Source organism: Melospiza melodia, chromosome 1 (genome assembly GCF_035770615.1).
Source record: "Melospiza melodia melodia isolate bMelMel2 chromosome 1, bMelMel2.pri, whole genome shotgun sequence".
Lineage (NCBI taxonomy): Eukaryota > Metazoa > Chordata > Aves > Passeriformes > Passerellidae > Melospiza > Melospiza melodia.
Genome location: NC_086194.1, coordinates 144,585,248 through 144,605,394, shown reverse-complemented (window position 1 = coordinate 144,605,394; position 20,147 = coordinate 144,585,248). Strand labels below are relative to the sequence as shown.

Here is a 20,147-nt window from a genome sequence, read left to right as displayed (position 1 = left end):
ATGTAGACGTGCTTATGAAGGTCGCCTTGAAAACCTGAGAGCTATTTTCTTTAGCCAAATTACTATTGAAATAGTGTATCAGAATATATTAGAAGTTCATTATTGAGAGAAACAAATGATCATTCATGCAGAACTAATTAATTTTTTCTTAACACTTCTAATCTTTATTTGCATGTTTCTCTCCCTTGTGTGGTAGGTTTTTTTTTTTTGGAGAAAGGCATATTCATCTTGCATCTAGGGTTTGTGATTCCCTGTTTCCTCTGGATGTACCGAAGATCTCCAGGAAAATTTACTCTCTTCCTTGCAAGACTTGTGGAAAGACAGACCTCTTTTGCTGTATATGAAAGATTTTTTCCCCATAATTTTTCATCTTTCTCCTCTGAGAAACCAAGAATTACAGACATAGGGCAGTTGTTTGATTTGATCAGTGACTTTTCTTAGAAGCTAAAATCTAAACACAAGTGACCTTTCATTTGTTCACAGAACTTCTTAAAAGCTAGAAAACCAGCCTTTCTCTAGAGGCAGTCCAGCAAAGGGCCATGAGGATTAAGGAGCATCTCTCAGTCTCTGCTGTGAGGAAAGGCTGAGAGAGCTAGATTGTTCAGTTTGGAGACAGCTCAGGGGGATCTTACAAATATCTATAAATACCTGAATGAAGGAGACACAGAGCCAGGATCTTTCCAGTGGTGCCCAGTGACATGATCAGGGGCAATGGGCAAAAACTAAAACCTATAAGGCTTCCTCTGAACATCAGGGAAAACTTTGTCATTGTGAGGTGACTGAGCACTGGCACAGGTTGCCCAGAGTGGAATGGGAGTCTTCATTCTTGGAGATATTAAAAAGCCACCTGGACGTGGCCCTGGGCATCTGGTTCTACGTGGCCCCCCTTGAGCCTGGGGTTGGACCAGATGACCTCCAGAGGGCCCTTCCAATCTCAACCACCCTGTGATTGTGTGACTGTAGCACTTCAGTCCTTTTCCAAAGTGCGTGGAGGGTTTAGACAGGCATCAGTAGCTCTGACTTAAAAATAGCTCAAGTGTAGCAGCTGAGATATGGACTATGCACATCATCTTTGCAAAATATTGATTAGGTTTTCCTCTCTAGTCTAAGGTGAGGAGTGATGGTGTGGTTACCTTCTCTTGGAGGCGTTCAATAAGAGCAGCTATATTAGCTTCACGGTTTTCTTTGATCTGTTCCATTTTCAGTATCAGCTTTTCCTCTGCCATTTTGCTGAAGTTATTGTTCTCCTCCAAAGCTTTTTGAAGCACTTCTCGCTCATGTTCTCTCTTCTCTGCCAGATGTTTCAGCACCTGGGCCTCCTGGGACTGGAAACAGAGACACAGATTGAGAAGAAATACTCATGTGGAGCAAAGCATGTTGCCAAGGAGCACAGTTCCTTGCCATAGGGCAACAATTCCCTGAGTGTGGAAACTGTGTAAAGCTTGCTGCCTTTTTTTAGGAGGTTACTTTGTGACCGAACTAGGTTAGCTTTAGGTTTAGAAGCACGGGCAGAATGTGGGGTACACGCCTGAGGGAGCAGCAGCAGAGAAATGTCCGAAGCACTTCTGTTAACAAAAATGCTGCGGTGCTGCTGCCCTGGCTCGTCTGCATCGCTGCAGTGGTTGCTCAACCTCTGACAGCTGCAGTCTCTTAGCTACAGACATTTTATCTTTAGAGATAGGCACCTGAGGTTGAAGAAATGTAGAGTCATTTCTGTGGAGATTACTGATGCAGGACAGGTGCAATTTTCACCCAGGCTGGACTCTTCTATAATGTGCTTGAATAGTTAATAACAGGCTTGGAAGTTTATTGTCATGAAAGACAGGCAGCATCAACTCAGACAATGTTTCTTCCCATTACACTTATATTCAGATTAATCTCACTCATTAGGAAGAGAAAATAAGTGTTTTATTGCATAGAAAATACCAAAAATTTTTAGTTAAAAGCTTTTATTTTTCAAGGAAGATGAAAACTGTGAGTAGGAATTAAACACATGCAGTCCATGCTTAATATTGTGTTCTTCCTTCTCTCACTTCTCAGAAGCATAAGCTTTGTTATGTGTACTCAATGAAATTTCTAACAGGAAACCACTAATCCTAGGAAAGAAGCCAAAAACTTGCAGCATTGGGCCCATTCTCCAGGCAAGTCTAGTTGAAAAGAGTTATTTGGAAAAGATGAGCAACATCATGTGCTTTTGGATAAAATAAATGAGAGGCAGCATGAGAAGAAATAGAAAAACAGAGAATGAAAAAGGGCACTGGGAGGCTAATTGTGTATTTCAGTGCTGATCCCAAGGCACTGTTGCCATTGTGATCCATAAAAATGAGTTAGTTTGTGGCCTAAATTAAGGGGTTTAACCATTAATTACAATTAGTGGTAATGAAACATTCAAAATTCTATCATGTGGCTTTAAATGGACTGAAAAAGGCTGCAATTCTTCTATATGAGCAAGACTCAACTAGGAGAAAACAAATATTTTAATGAAAGTAAGATATGCATAAAACCAAATGCACTGACAGGGCAAATAAAGGAGATTCTAGAAAAGGCTGCAAAGGCAGGGCAGAACATCTTGCAGCAAGATGTTGGGGTAAAACACATCTGGCTTTGAAAGGCTGTAATGGCCTGCCTGAGATGATAGGAGAGAGCCACTTCCCTCCATCCCTATCACTTAATGGGTTTCACCTCTGACCTGGCTACAGGCTCATTTCTCCATTTCCCAAAATGATCCCTGGAGCACCTGCTGGCAGGAATGGCCTCCTGGAAGGGCTGGGACCTCCCTGAGACTCTTCCTGGCTCCTCTCTCCCTTGCAGCATATGCTGAACAGAGTAATATAGCAAGCACTTTTCATGTCTCTGACTCTGTTGTGCCAGATGAAAGATGTTGCACATGGGAACAAAACTCCTCAGATAGATGAAGCCAAAAGCAGATGGAATTTCACTGATGGAATATAGAAGAAGGATGAGCCAAAGTCAAGTAGAGCTAGGCAAAGAAGGAATTTTGTAGAGCAATAAAAAATCATAAAAGCCCCATAGGTTTAATAAAAATATCAGAATTTTAAATAATAATATAATAAAAGTAGTTTATTTTGGAACACAATGTTTGATTTCAGATACTTAGCATTTAAAAGTTCTTAACTGTAGGTTAATTTACAAAGTAAAAAAGTTATTTCAAGAGATCTGATGCAATGTAAACCTGAAATAATTAAATATCTTCATCTCTTTCCCACTTGTGGACAAACCTGAGTGGCCCAGTTTGACTAGTGCTTCTAAAGTTATTCTGCATTTTCTATTTAATTTACTACTCAACAGAAATCTCTCATCTACTTTTGGAAAAGTTACAATCATTAAATTTTGTTTGCTGATATGAATTTTGTGAACCCTTTGCTTAAATGATCTAAAAGTAATGGATAATCTGGGAATTCATTTCTCTTCCTCTAGGCAGTTTGAATAGAAAAGACACCATCAGAGTAATTATAATGTCCTTTCCCATGAAACATTTCAGAAGTGACTTGTAAATTTGAAAGGCTAGCATTCATGGTGTTTAAATATGCATATATAATGAGTTATAAAATCAGACCTTTTCAGATTTGGAAAACAATTTTCAAGGACACAGCCATGCGCTAATAAAAAGTAAGATTTGGACCATGCAGATAAGAAGCATTTTTTAAAAGAGCATTTGCTTTCAATGGAGGTAGCAGAATGCCTTTGAGATTTTGAGGCACTTGCCCATTTTTCAAGATTTGTTTTCTTCATTCAAACCTTTTGCCTTCTGGAAAGACTTTTTATCATAAATACTGGAGAACAGTGAAAAATTAGACCCTCATATCAAAGTACACGCATTTCTGGATGCTGTGCTGGCAGACAGTACATTCAAAAGTAATTTGTCCTATAATTCATGATAATGAAGAAAATCCTTATCCTCTAATTCAGTATTTACTGGATGCAAATTGGGTTGGCACCAGAAAGAGACTGCTTGAAAGCTGAACCAGGCCTCAGGAAGTGACTGCAAACCCCTAATGGGATTTTCCTGTACAATACGTCTTTAAGGGCACATTGTGACAAATTTTGAGACAGGAAAATCACTGGCACTGGTTCAAAATAAAGGAACCCCCCTCCCTGCCATGAAACATCCACAGGGTAGAATGTCATTCAGACTGATGTCCCTTCTCTAATGGCCTTGCACCCCAGCTGTCAGTCTGCTGTTTCCCTGGTGCTCAGATCATTCTGAAATCCCCTTATGACAATTCTGGAAGGCGCCTGCTATGTGTTTGTACTGGATTGTCAAATTATTTTCTGTTTCCAGCCCATTTGGCAAAAGAACTTGGCCACCCTGTCTGTTCAAAGTCTACTACACATCCAGAAATGGGTAAATGAATGACCCTAGATACCCAGGGGAGCTGGGATTAATAGACTCCCTTTGTTGTTGGTCTTGGCTTTTAAATGGCTGTGTTTGGACTCACACAGCTCCACAGTGATGCAGGATTCCAACACACATAGGAGGTTTTCATTTCAAATTTATTTTTGACACTGTTTGAAGCGCTAGAAGGGATATTTTCAAATTTTTGATAGTTCTAACACAGTTGTATATTGCTTATGGTGTTTCTTACACAGATGTGGTGAGGAAATGAAAAAAAAAAGGCTGTTAGCAAGATGAAATATAAGGAAAACTAATAAGGAGAGAGAAATACGAAATGGTGGAGCAAAAAAAGCAATATTCAAGGGGGAATATTCAGAACACTTCTTAAATATAACAAGGCATAACCAATGCAGCTCCAGCTGCAGCATCTAGTGTTACATCACAGAATCAAAGCTTCATAGAGTGTCTTGGACTGGAATGGACCTTAAAGATCATCCAGTTCTAACCCCCTGCCATAGGCAGGCACATCTTCCTCTAGACCAGATTGTGCAAAGCCCCAACCTCATCTGGGGCACTTTGAGGGATGGGGCACCCACAGCTTCTCTGAGCAGCCTGTGTCACTGCCTCAGCCCCCCACATTAAAGAGCTTCCTCCTACCATCTAATTTAAATCTCCCCTCTTTTAGTTTAAAACCATTCTTCCTTGTTCTATCACTATCTGTGTTTGGAAAAAAACCACTTTCCCTCCATTTTACAAGCCTCCTTAAGGTACTAAATGGCCTCAAAATAATGTGGAGAAACAAAAATATTTATTTGTTAATAATTAAATATGGAGGAATAAAAATACTGGAGAATAGTCCTGGTACAGATACCTTTGCTCCAAGAAACATACTGATGGGCTAAAACTGCAGGCAAACTCCTCTCCTGTGATGTTCAGGTCATATTTATTTAAGCTATCATGTGCATCTTCAGTTTCCAGAGATGAGTGGTTCAAAAGGAAATCTACATCTGGTACCTAGCTGGCCAGAGATAGATGCAGACTACTAAATACTCACTTCATGAGCAAAATTAGTTATGGAAACTGGCTTTGGAGATATATTGTTTAATTATTACTCACATGAAGAAAATTTTCCTTATCTGAGTAAGAGCTGCTTTATTTTCTCACGTCTATCTATCTATCTATCTATCTATCTATCTATCTATCTATCTATCTATCTATCTATCTATCTATCTATCTATCTTTGTTTGACAGATATATCCAAATATTGAAGTAATTGATACAGAGATAAAATTAATTCTTTATTGCTCTTAAACAAGAAATGGGTTCAGACAACTGCTTTTAAGCTGGAAATTTCAGCTTGAATGTATTCAACCTCAGATAGCAGTACCTTTAGTTACTAGGGCGTCTGAGTGCTCCTCTTTCACAACACATTTGTTCACTGACTGTTTTTTCTTTTTTAACAATGCAGTTGTTCAGAAGAAGCTGCAGTAATGTTGGTGTTCCTCAATACAGTGTGTATCTAAGAGTAACTATTAATGAGCAGACTGTGAAGACAGGAGGAAAGGCTCCTACTGCAATGTAAATGCCAAGGTGAAGCCTTGGTATGGTGACTTGAAGTACTGATGTTTTCAGTAGAAGGAACTGAGGCTGGAATTTTTCCATGTAAAAACATGGGAATGGTGTCAAATTAGACTTCTCTCAGAAATATCCATTTGGCAGGAGAGTCAGAGATGTGATCTGTAACTATGGGTGAAGCTCTGCTTCTAGTGAAGCTAGATAATGAAAAATTTTTCTTAAATTTAGGTGGGGATTTCTTTTTCAATTTATTTTTGTACAGTCTCCAAACAACCTTTGAGATGTAGAGTTAAAATAAAAAGCCCTTCCATGTTGTGATTCAAGAAAACTTTCTCTTCCTCAGCTGGCACAAAATTGCTGCTCTCATGGTTTGACCTGCAGGGCTGAACAAGGCATGTTGGGGACATGCAAGAAGTTCCACCTGAGCCTCTGCCCTCATGGTCTGCTGCAGTTTGAGGCCTGGCATTATAAAGTTAATGAGGATCAATGTCAAATTGTCTGATGGTTGTTCATTACTGGCAGAGAAGCTCATGGCAGAGTGGGGAGAGAATGTTTGCCAGCATTGGGATGTATGCTCATGGCTCCATGTGCTCCAAGACAGACCCTGGTGCCTGACACCAAATCCTCTCCTTGTTGGTAGCAAACATCTTCCTACAGACCCACATTCTATAGGCTAATGTGTGTTTTTGGGTGAGGAGCTGTGAAGTTTCTTGGAATTTTTGCTATCTTTGATTTCTTTGGTTACTTAGGAGTGAACTGTGTATTGGCACACTATGGTATAAATCAAAATGTGACAGAAAGATCTGTTTCTGGTGCTGATTACACCTATTACTGGGACCTTTACATGGAAAAATGCTTCATGTTCTGTTACTTCTCCACAGAAGCGCAGCTGAGGGCCAGCAGCAATAGAAAGGAAGATCAATAGGTGAGCAAGACAGGAGACATATGTCTTGGGCATTGCCTGTCTTCATTCCCATTCTTCTCACCTTAAAATTTCGTAGGAAAGGGTAACAGAAATTAGATGGAAGAAGAAACGTTGACTTTTGACAGGGAAGGAGCACATCCCTTCTCTGCCTGTCACCTGGAGCAGCAGTTCTGTAGGTGCCATGCAATGTCCAGGGGAGAACATTTGTCCCCAGCTCTGCTGCCTTCCCCCAGCAGCCTCCTGTACAGAACACTAAACATGGATGGAAAAGCAGAGATGGGTTAAGAGTGCCAAGAGCCCCCTCCGGGCAGGCTGCTGGCTCAAAGGGGCAGTGAGTTGGGTGCTGAAGCCCAGCAGAGATGCTCTGGGCTGGCTGCAGCTGGGGGGAGCATAGTGAGCCAAGCCCAGCCTGGACAGCAGGCTTGTCTTGTGGCATTTCATTGCAACAGCATTAAAAACCCAGGAAGCTGGAAGTCTGTATCCAACAGCATGAAATTAAAAAAAAATATGACTGTTTTCCTGTATTCTTTGTCACACTAAGCTCTAGGGATAAGCTTGATTCAGTTTCATCCCAACACAAAGCCATTAAAAGGATTTAATTACATACAATTTCTCGTCTATAATCCACAGTCTAGAAGAAATGCACATCCCTTTAGTGTTTCTTTTTTATGCTACTAAGTAAATTGAACATAGACAATAAAAACAAATAATTTGATATATGCCCCTTGAAGTCTGTATACCACTAATAATAACAGCTGAACATTCAAGGTCAATTGGTAAAAATTGATAAATGTTAAATATCTGTAAGGAAAACTTCTGCTGCATACAATGTCGCAGTGCTCTAATTTCTTAACAGAGAAGGATGAAAAGATCTGTCTGATTATCCACCAAGGTAGGAAAATATAGCACATATATGCCAAAAAAAAAAAAAAAAGATAATAATGACATGCTGTAAAGAGGATTCTATAATGGAAAGGACTAATCTGTAACTAGCCCAAATTGGCTTTGCTGTGTAATGCAAAAAATACAAAATGCCTCAGGTGAAACTCTCTGAGAGTATGAGGTCATGGCTGTCAGGTGAGGTAGAGAAAATGGGAGAAAAGGAAAGGAGCCCTGTAAAAGCTTACTAGGAAATAAACAAGAATGACAAACTGGAAAAAGCCTAAGCAGGAGACTGCTGAAGTGCATGTATTGCTCTAGATGGTCTCATGAGTTTGAACATTTATTAATGAACACTGCCTAATTAACAGAGCAGAACCTAATTCCTAAGCAGCGTAAAATTCGTTAGCAACTTGTTTTCCAAAAAGGCAATTCTCATCCATTAGTTAAGCTTGATTTGAGATAAAATTGTGCTGGAAGGACATGCCTGACAGCTTTGTACATAGATTGAAAAGTATGATAACAACAGCCATGCTGGCTTTTGGAAAAAGCCTGGTTTGTCTAGCATCAGAAAGTGGAAGAAGATGCTGAGGGAAACTCTAGATGAATTTGGGCAAATATCTCTAGCTTTCAGCAGTCAGCAAGTTCCATATTTCCTGAGTCACAAGTTCCATTCACATAATTTCCTACAAGGCAGTGCTCTATCAATTTTGCTATTATATTTTTGAACCAAATAACATTTTAATAACCTATAAACAGTCTGTGATAACAAATATATCTTAAATAAACAATATATGAAAACATGATTCCTTTTTGAAATATCTGTCTGATGATTTCTTTGAATGTTTTTTCCCCTTTGGATTGAGTGAAATAGAATATAATTGCTCCTATTCATCTTCCCATTACCATTCATGACTTTGTAGACTTATATTTTATCTTTCATCTGTTGTCTCTTTCCAAGCTGAAAAGTGGACTGTTTAATTTATCTTCTTATGGAAGATTTTCTGTTCCTCTAATTGCTTTTTTATCCTTCTCTGCACTATGCTTTTTTGGGTCAAAAATGAAGTCAATAGTTAAGATGTGAGAACACCAGGGATTTTAACAGTGATGTAAAGAAACATTTTGTTCTGTTCTTTGTTCCTTTCCCAGCAATTTCTGCTGCAATGCTAATGTGGAGGATCTTGTCTATTAAAATAACTCAGTTATATGTTCATTCAAAATGAATACAGTATCAAGGGGAAGAAATGGCAGGTGTCTCTATTGCTATCACTGATTACCAATCTATTGCATGATGAGTTTTTCTTTAGGAGGAAATGAACAGTAATGAAATCAATGGAATGAAATCTCTGAAACACTCAATTTGTAATTTCCACCAAGTATATGCATAATATCAGGCCTTTTATTGCTGTCATTTCATTCTGTGTCTGTATCTTTACTTGAGCATTTGTACTCAGCACACAGGAACTTCACAGACTGAGTTTTTGGGGAATATCATAACTGGGATGAGTGAGAGCTCACCCCTCTCTGCAGGTGCTAATGCAAATGGAAATTCCTTGGATATACAGTCATGTCCTCTTACTGAAATGAATGCTCTGGCAGAAATATTTGTTTGAAAGAAGGGATAGTGCTAATGAGTGTGTGCTGGAACCACAGAGTCATTGTTAGCAAGCCAGCAAAAATGACAAAAGTAGCAACACTGCAGTTATCATCTAGATGAATTGTTCAAATTAGTGAGGTCCAGAATAGTCAGGTTTCACTTTAAATCCAAACTACGTGCCAGGTTTTAAAGCCCTGTCAGTAATCCAAATCTACTGACTTCAGCAGACACATAACAAGCCACACCCCAGAGTAATCATTCCCTTGAGGCTCTTGGCAGTGACCCTGATCTTGTCTGACAGCAAAGAAAGAGAATGGAATTGCTTTTCCTGGCTATCTGTGGCACAGATGCTGTACCTGAACTTCTGTATATGTTTTTGATGACATCAGGAAAAGCTGTGTCAACAGCAGTTTTAACAAGAAATTACATTGTTTAAAAGAGAAATAAATGGCTTAAGAGACATATAAGCTTGTTTCATTTTCAGAAACCCTCTATGAGAGACTCCATGGGCAGGTAGAAGGGGTTTCTAATGCCTATTTAATTGTGCAAGCTGATTTGCCACAAAATAACATTGATCTCCTGGGTGAAGGACACAGCCCAAAGATCCTAAAGCTTCTGCTTCTTTCCTTTTGTTTATCAGCAAAAAGAAACATGAATTAATCAGGACAATATATTACCAATTTTAATTTTTCTGTGGTCATTGCAGACAGTCATGACTTTTCTGAAATGGTGCAACACAGCACAAATGCTTTGTGTATATAGAACACTGATAATTTCCAGCCTGGCAATTCAGGCTGGTTATGGTAAGTGTCTCATTGTCATCTTCTGTTTTATCTAATCTGGAGTTTGTCTTTTTCTCTTTGTAAAAAGTAAAAAGAAAAAGCATCCTGATTTAGCTCTAACTTAGAGAAAAGGAAGACCTCTTCAACACATCAGTCACGCTGAAAGGCAAATAAGCAGTTAATGGGTATTTCCAGCTGCCTTTGTGCCAACTTTTGTGAGAAAGGTGTAACAACTCTTCCAAATGCCATGTGACAAACTTAGTGATTATGAAACAGTGTTTTACCATTGTGGGTAGGATCATAAAGAGGGGAAGACGTAGTCTGTGCAAAACCCTAGAAAGCCAATTTCCATCACTACTGAAACTGCAAGAAATGTCTCTTAGCATCTGTGCCATGCTAGTGCCTTCATTCAAGTGTGTGGGAATGATCCCAAACTCACTCTACTCAGGATGTTCCTCTATATTGCATAAATAAGACATTTTTGCTGCCTTATGCAGACCCTGTGAATAATTTCCATGGATGCTACGAGGAGTCAAGATCTGGTAGCACCAAGAGCATCTGCTTGAATTGCAGATCTGCCTCTTAAACTCAGACAAAATAATTGCACTGGCTTTGATGTCAGTGCAATTGATGCAGGGCTTTAATGCCCTGAATGAAGCATTAGTTATGCTCACATTGTAAGCAAGTGCATTTGAGCCCTCTTGGCCCCTGTCTGAAGCTAGGTCTATTTTGTGATGCTTGCTTCCCCAGCACTGAGACCAGTGAGGCTTGCTTGAAAGCTGTTGAAGGACAATGAACTAATTAATTTCTATAAATATATTGATGATTTTTGTCCATGCAGGCTACCATGACTCAGTGATGGCAATGGAAAACACACAAAGAGACAGGAAACTCAACTGCTATTCTGTACACTAAATCATGTCTAATTACTAGCATAATTTTTTAAGGAAAGGTACCTTTCTCCTCTCCTCTGCAGCCTCCAGCTTTTTCTGGATCTCCTCAAGAGAGAGTTCTTTCTTCTTTGGAGAAGCTAAAGTTCGTGGTGCTTCTGAGACTGGAGACGGCGGCTTTAGGATCAGTTCAAAGGCCTGGCCTGAGGCACGTTTGTTGATTTGTTTCACTTCCATGTCTGCACAATAAGGTAGGAAATTATAAGTCCTTAATACACCAGCAGTATTCAGGAGAGAAACAGCACTGATATCAGAGTAGGATCAGAAGCACAGACAAATTATTTAGCATCTTTGCCTTGGGCATTTTAAATGCAATGGCAGATTATGGGCTGAAAACTATTCTCGGGAGTACATTCCATTTTATTTGTAATTGCTTAATTATACCTTAATCTCATAAAGATAAAAATTTACAGCAATTTTGGATGCATATGAGGGTTCTGTGCCATTTCACGCCCCCTGCAAGCAATGCCCAAGCTGGTTAATTTTTTAGGCATCCTTTCATTTTTTCTTCATTTTCTTGGGAATTATGCCAGCTTTGAAGAACTGTAATTCTCAAATGGGGCATAGGGAAAGAACAGCTCAGTATGAGAGGGTTATTGTTAAAAGTTTAGTTAGCTCCTATTAGGAACAATATCCACCATTGTGGCTACTGCACACTGCACAGAAATTAATTGCCCAAACCAGCAATTAAATTATTAAATCAGCAAAATATTCACCAACTAATACTATGGACTAGGAGGACAACTGAGTCATTTCCCAGCACTAGCACATTTTCTGACCTGCAGGATGACTTCCAGTAAACATCACTCACCATCATATTTGTAGATGTTCATGTTGCGAGGTTCCGGGTAAAAACAGGAGCAGATCAGCGAGAGCATGGACAGCTCCTTCATCTTTTCCTTGTAAGCTGAAAGGAGAGATCTCGTTAGCATGCTTCACTTCCCCAGCTCCTCCTCTGAGAATCTTGAGCTGAGATGAGTGGCTGGAGACCAGAAAGCCTACTCCATCACCCACCTAGCAGATTTCTCTAGAATATTTACTTTCAACTATTTCTTCTCAACATTGCACCTTTATCAAATCACAAATGAGACTCTCAGAACTGGCTTCTGGTCCCCTACATGACCTCAGCCTTGGGCATAATGCAGGCAGTCCTCTCTGATTTATGGAAAGTGATTTTGGCTACCAGGAAATGCATTTAGCATTGGAAGAGTGCCATGACTCCACTCTCCCCTGACAGGTGGAGAGACATGAAGCTCTTACAGTTCCTCTGATGTATCCAAATGCAATTGAGAACAGCTATGAAAAGCTGGCCATAGGCTAAGGACATTATTTCACAAATGAAAATGTCATCCAGAAAATTAAAAATAAAAGCAGAAATGAGGATACATTTATCAAATCATTTGCATAATGTCCTTAATATGCTTAACTACCTGAAACAAAGCTTTTCATTCCCCACTTACTGGCCAAAATATGTGGCTTTCATACTCAGGTCTAGTCTATATTAGCTGATGCCATTAATACCTTTGTAATTTACCTTTATGGTGCTATCTTTGCTGACTTTATAATGCCTGTAGGCCCCAGTCATGAACTGAGGAGGGTCTGGTCTAAAAATGGTCATACCAATATATAATCATTATGCAGTGAGCACTGTGCTCACCCTTCCTAATTGCCTGTAAGTAAAGAAAACAGTCTCATACTTTGTCACTTGGCAAGCCAATGGCAGAGCCCAGATTGGAGCTGGCTTCTGGGTCCTGGGGCAGCACTCTACCCACTGCCCACACTCCATAACACATGGATGTTAAGGCAGGGTGCTTCAAAATTCATCTTTTGATGATGAATCACACAAACCCCTGCTATAATCAAAATCACATCTACAGAGGCAGACACTCATTTGCTGCCAGCATGTGAAAATGTGGCTTAAAATACGTGTGGCTCAAAGTATTGTATTTAACAGATTAGACCAAATTAGCCCTTGTTGTTGCTAAAGGAAAATCTGATGGTCCTTGGATCTTCAAATTGTGGATACAAGTGAAATTCTCAATCAGCCTTTCTTATGGATGCTCTTGTGGTTTTTGATTTTGCTTTTCCTACTCAGAAAGAAACCTGAGATTGATGATGAGGGTTTGAGAGCCTTTGGGAGCTGCTCAGTATGATGGTATTTGAATAATCCATGGTTCAAGAAAAAATTTCTAGCTGCCAGTAAAGGATTAGATAATTTAATTAAGCTTTGCACAAGGGCCTCTTGTGCAATCATGTTCCTTGAATAAATCACCTAAAGGAGATAGAGCTTTTCAGAAACCATTGGTAAAGGACAGGATTTGAGGTTAAGAAGGTACTGAAGACTTTGCTTTCAGTGAACTTAGGCTGTCATGGAAGCTTGGTCTTGACATGATTTTAGTTTTAAAACTAAGTACCAACTAAGTAGCAAGGGATTACTCAAAAATCTTCTGAAGAGAAAAATCATTTGTGGTATTCACATGCCCTCTGAACAGAGAGAAGCAGAGAAAAGAATGATCAAAACAATTCTTATCTCATTTACTGCTCCTGTGTTTGTGTGCAAGTGGAATGCATTCTGGAGATTGTTTACCTGAGGTGACCAATTAGATCCACGTGTGTGAGTCGGGACTCTCGAACAGAGAGTCACGAGATTTTCAGTTCAGTAGTTAGAAGTTAGAAAGCAAGTATGATGTAGTATATTATGTCTCTTTAATATAGTATAATGTAATATAATATAGTTTTAATAAAGTGAATGTTCAGCATTCCAAAGCCATAGAGCAGATACCAATAATTTCCCAGACATCGAGAACTCCCTAATTTTACTATAATCATGTCCATGTGATGTATGCTGAATTATGAATAATGATTAACATAATAAATTGTTCACTCAGACTTCCACCCAACAAGCACACAGGTGTGGTTTTCCAGACGTTTCCCTGAGGAGGGCTTGCCTAGCCAGCTGCCGATACCATGGAATTGCACTCTTCTCAGCAGCAAGGTTGTGGAGTGGCTGCAGATCAAACCCTGGCAGATTGCTAAACACAGAGAAAATGGACACTGGGCTGTGTGTTAAAGACATGGCCATTGATGATACAGGCAGAATCTTGTACAAGATCTGCTGAATCACTGCTAAAATGTATATCTTGAAATATCTTTGTAGGAAAAGGCATGCAAAGCAGCATCCTACGAATCTTGCCTTTCGAGGCCTTTGTTAATATTTTTTATCTTTGCATGACATTGAATATGTTTTGCTTCCTAACAACATTTTAAGTGATTAGAGAAAGGTGAGCTTTTTCCCAGCTTGCCATCTGCAAAACACAGCAGGAGAAAGATAAGAACATTCCCAGCTCTCTTTCCTTCAGTGCAATGGCTCCACTGAAAACATGCTGGCAAAATCGTCTTAGTTCACTCTGGCCACTGGCAGAATTAAGATGACTTTCCATCCTTCACAAGAATTACTTTTTGCTTTTTTGTTGTATTGATTTAGTCTGCACTTGCCCTACAGACTCCTTTAACTGTAGCTGGAGCTTGGCTTGAATACTCACAGAGGTTCTGGAGGCTTCTGCAGCCCTGGGAACCAAGCAACCTTCCATGGTGGCAAACACTGGTTTTCCTGTTGTAGACTTAAGGGCTGAGGGTGCCAAAGGACCTGAAGTGGCACACACCTCCTCTGGTGTCCAGCATCAACATTGTGATGACCTGTCCCCCTTGATCAGGCTCAGCTCTGAAGAGCAGGGGCCCTGCTTTGTTCAGCTCTCCTTTCCTTAAACACTTCCTTAATCCATGTTAAAAAATCTGAAAGCAGTAATGTCAGCCCAGTTGGTGGTCAGATAAAAATGGCTGAATTAAAATGGGCGGATTAAAAACCCATGTCATACAGGTTAGACAGGGAGATAACTGTACTTTCCCAAATCCCAAGGGTTAGTGTTTTAGCAATGGAAGCCTGTTATCTCAAGAAGGTTTTCTGTTAAGAAAGCAGCACACCCAGGCCACACAACCTAGGGCAGAGCATTTGTGCAATCTGCACAGGACCTCTTATGTAACCTGAAAGAGGCACAAAAATTACCTGCCTCATAGTGGAGCTCTTCAAAACCCTTGAAGACCAGCAGTGATTGCAATGAAGTTTATTTTCCAAATGTGTTTCCAATGGCTTTCTAATTATATCCCTCCTTGTGCAGTCATGTAGGCTACATATCATTCCATTAACTGTGCAAGTTAAATGAAGGAGAGTAAATGATGGTAATCGTAATACTACAAAAGCTTTGATAGGGAAATTGCTAGGCAAGAACAATGTTGACAAAAGATGGCAACAGAATCTTTTTAGTTATATGCAGCAAGATCTAAATGTTTATATGCATTAAGAACACTGATTTTTGCTAAAACAAAAAATATTAGCATTTCTTGTAGTTTTGCTGTGAATATACTAGGTTTTATAGGTCTTGAATTCTGAAACTGTGTGATTATTCTAGAACCTCATCTACTTTTTAAGAATAAGCCCCTCATATTCAGAGTTGCAGAGAAAACCTTAGAAATATTATGAAATGCCCCTAAATGTTTGACAGCTTCAGAAGAGATTAAACTCAGATGGCTTTGAAAATAAAAAATGCATGACTTTATTTTTTTTCTGAAAAAGTCCCAAATGTATCTTAATATTATTGTTTCAAGCCAACCTCACCCTTTCTCTCAAACTTGTGGAATTATTTTTAACAGCTGTATTTAGAAACTGTGAAACAACTCCCTCTGTTGGGTGAACATCCATCTTCTTCCTTTTTGGGCTCTACTTGCTTGTCTGTCTAAGACCTTCAGAGGCCTTTTAAGGGTTCCAGTCCTAAAACTGATGAGCAAGAAGGGAAGGACAGCAGGAAACCATTCTAAGGATTTCATGCCCATGATGTATAATTTTGGAGATCTTTTCTTGAGGCTAGTCTGGTCCCATGCTCTGAACAACCATTAGAGCCTGGCGCACAGTGGATATACTGCTAATACACACCTCCCAGTTTCAATACCTATCAACTAAACTTGTTTGTGCTCCAAGATTGCTCTGATGTGTGAAACAAAGCATGGTCAGCTGGGGTGTTTTGATGATCCTCTTTGGAAATGCTCTACTGATCTCAAATAATATGTTTATTCAGATATATCCTGCATTCTTCTGCTAATGACAGAAAAGGGCTGTACCCATTGCCAGTCCTGCAGCTCACCTGCCCAATGAATGAAGCTGCTAAGGTGGAGTGCTATGGCTGCCATTAGAAGCCAGCAACCACCTATTTACATTTACTGCTGGGAGAAATGGGAAGGTTAAGGAAAGCACTGCTAAACCCTTACTGTCTGTCCTCATCTGCTATCCAATAGCTATAAGGAATCTTTTACAGTTTACACTGTAAAATGAAAATCTGTCCTGACTGACAGGCCATGGGCAATTTGGGTCACATTTTGTTCCTTGGCAAACACAGCTCAGACAGATTGCTGTGTCACAGCAGAGACCATTATTCATAAGCAAGTCTATTTTTAACACATGAAGGGAGAAAAGTGTTAATGTTACTTATAATTAACATCTGATATAGGAAAATGTGTTGGTTGTTTTTGCCTTACTGAATCTGGTCCACAAGTAAGAAATGTATTTTATACACACATTAATATATATAAATATTAATCACATACATTATGCGTATACGTCACGTACATGAATTTGTAATGTTACTGTATTTTGACATTTCAAATACCACTTGTCAACTAGTTCTTGAAGTTCTGTACAACTGGAAGGAAAAGGAAACTGGCACATTGCCCATGGTCAGAGTGTGGAACCCATAACACAGCTCAGCCCTGTGCTCCCTCGGCAGGAGCCTGTGTGATAGTTGCCCTTCTGAGACTGAACTGAAATTCTGCTTAGTTTCCTCCTCTGGCAGACACTGAAGCATTAAGAATTGAGATTAAGCATGACATGCAGATAGAGAAGACCTATCAAACCCATCCTTTATATGGATTTCTGATGGATGTTATTGACGATGTGGTTTGTTACAAGTGTCATTTTGGTAATGCTCCCTCTGGGGTGCTAGAGCTTTTGGTTTGTCAAGGCAATGCTTTAAGTCATATAATTTTGTGAACACTGGCAGCCACAATCTGTTGACCAGTAATTTACAATTTTATTTTTACTAATCCATTTTAGTAATGTGCTGCATTCTTTTCTGCCAAACAAGGGGACATTATACAATCCCAACTGCGTTGTTTCCCACAGCGGGTGGGGTATTTGAAGAAAGTTACATGATGAGTGCTGCTAAAGTGGTGGCTTGTACTTGGACAAGTACATGGGACTGGGAGAATTAAAATTCAAGATGGGGCACGACTAGTACAGTTTCTAGGTATCATTTAGTTTTTAGCATGTCTGAGATCTATTAGCCTGGGATTCACTTTAATTAATGCTGACCATTATTTAAGAGAGCTACTTTGCAGAAATCATGAAAGCTTATTTTTCAGTCAAGGGAGAGATTAGCATTACCAGAGAATGATGGTCCCATTCAGATGTCTGAAGTCAAACAAATTAGGTTGTCTTAAGACCAGCAAATCCATCTTCAGTGTCAGGAAGCCTAAGGATGTTTATAGGCTTATAGAGTCACCAGTGATGGAGAGAATGAAAGCAAAACTCCCTGCAGTAAATATATCATATCCACTCCTTATTCTCAGCCATGAGTGACATCTCATTTTGGTGGTTCACATAGGTGGGGCTCATTTTGTTACTCTCTGAATGCAAAACACTGCCCACCAGAGTATTAGTTTGAGTCCATCTCACAATCTTATCTTTATGTGTACTTTTCCAGTTTCCCCAACAAAAATAAAGCTGCTTCACAGCTTAGGGACTCTTTAATCCCTACAGTGCTCACCTACTTCACTGTAGAGAATGGTGGCACAGGACTCCCACTCACCTGGGGCCATTCTTTGGGGACCAAGTCTTTAAAACTGCAGTCTTTATACACTGCAATGCAGGTTAATCTGGAGACGAGAATAGAGTTTTGTTTTTGTCCCCTGTCCCTGATTTTTTTGATATTTCTATATCTAGGCAATAGAATAAACAGGGACTATGAAAAAGTAACAAGAAACAGAAATCCAGGAAAAAAAGAGCTAACCAGTGAGTTTCCTCTGTCAACCGTGACTCTAGAATTTCCTAAAATATGCCTGGAAAATGAGAAAGGAAGAGCTTGGGACAGCTCTAATCTGCCTTTGTGGCAACTGGGAGTTTGAAAAAATAGTTTTAAGCATTAATTTTTGTAACCCTCATTAATGTTCCTGGGTTTAGGCAGAAAGATCATCCATTTCACTCTCTTAACAAAAGCCTTTAAAACTGTTTGGGAGGGAATCGAGCATTAGTGTCATCCATAAAAGAACATAGTGGCTGTGAAATCAGGGATCAGTGTAGCATCAGTTCTTCAAAATACACAAAAAACCAAATGCAAGCAACAGATCTGACCTTCAGCTTCTTATTAAGACTGTGTCAGATTGTACCAATAAACCCTGTCCCCTAGTGCAAGGCCTGGCATAGCATTTCCACAGCATAATTTAGGTTACAGCACGGGATCTGGCTGGAAAACCCATCCTGTGGAATACACAAGAGGCTGTTTGCTTATGGAAAGACTGTCCAGTAATGGTTTTCTTGAATTCTAGTGCAGGGATACAAATGCATGCAAACATGCAGATTGGAGAGTGGCACAGGTCTCATTAAAAACTGCTCCAAATTTTACAACCTAATCTATCATTGATCATGACTATGACCTTTTGGAGTACTTCAAGTACCATGTCTTTGGTTTTTACTTACTGTGCATGGTGAGAGTCAAATGTCTTTGCTCACTTTATGATGTCAGCATCTTAAGATGTAAAGTTACTGTTTTGTATTATTTCAATGTATGTAATTTTCACTGCTGAAACAATAAGAAAGCCCATTTACTGAACCCTGACTATTACAGTCATCTGTGACATGAGTTAATGGGACTTCTTTGTTGAGCTAATGTAAACCCATTTCCAAAATGAGATTTGGATTAAGTGGTTTTTTGAATTTGAAAAAAACAACAACTTTGTCATGATTACTCCAAACAAACACTGATGCAGACTCTGTTGTAGTCACATTGTGCTTTCCAGTCATTGAAATGGCGGCACACACATTTCCTCCTCGTGTGGAAGGAGCACAGCAGACATGTGCCTGTTCAATGCCTGTCAGTGGACTTGGGGCCCCACAGCCTCACCACACTGCCTGCTGCAGGAAACATGGGCAGACAGGACAAGACAGCCATGGGCTAGCTCCTCCTTCTTCAACTGCAGAAACTGGCCCATGGCAGTGGCAGAGCAGATGCTGCACTCTCTTCTGAGCCACCCTTTGCAGAGCCATGAATCACGCTGGCATGAAGAAGCCCTTGGCAGCTCAGTTCCAGAATCCTCTGGGGCTGAGGGGAAGGCTAAGGAGCCAGTACTAATACTGGCTGGACTGTGGCCCTCTTGAAATGTGTTTGAACTTAAGAGAACTTCAACTAAGGTGAAAACAAAAAATTCTAGAGATATTTTTTTGTTTTACAAGGGGAAATACAAAATACAGCCTTCTTTAAGGTCTGCTTTGCCTTTACAAGGCATCCTTCACCATATTTCTCTCTGCACCTCTACATCCCATCTGTGGTGGTGTTCGCAGGGGTCCCAGCATGAGGGAAAAGATGAGAACCTTGACTCAATGTTTCAGAAGACTGATTTATTATTTTATGATATATATTATATTAAAAGAAAATTATATATTAAAAGAATAGAAGAAAAGGATTTCATCAGAAGGCTTGAAAGGAATAGAAAGGAATGATAATAAAATCTTTGACTGACCAGAGAGTCTGAGACAGCCGGACCATGATTGGTCATCAAGTAGAAACAATTTCACATGCTGGGTAAACAACCCTACAAACCACATTCCAAAGCAGCAAAACATGGAGAAGCTGAAACTTCCCAGCTTCTCAGAAAAAAAGATCCTAATGAAAGGATTTTTCATAAAATATGTCTGTGACACCCATCTGTCTTCCCCCAGTTTTCTTCCCACGAGCTTTCTGTGTAGGAAAGGATGTAAGTT

At 39.7% G+C, this 20,147-nt stretch overlaps 1 protein-coding gene across 1 annotated transcript in view; it reads right to left on the bottom strand.

Moving 5' to 3' along the window:
* The window catches only part of STMN2 (stathmin 2), a 39,987-nt gene that overhangs the window by 2,593 nt on the left and 17,247 nt on the right, over window positions 1–20,147 (bottom strand). The window contains exons 2-4 of the mRNA XM_063170738.1: window positions 11,877–11,972; window positions 11,072–11,244; window positions 1,134–1,325 (exon numbers count right to left, since the gene is read on the bottom strand). Coding sequence (XP_063026808.1) covers window positions 1,134–1,325; window positions 11,072–11,244; window positions 11,877–11,972 — 461 coding nt within the window. The remainder of the gene's footprint in view (window positions 1–1,133; window positions 1,326–11,071; window positions 11,245–11,876; window positions 11,973–20,147) is intronic.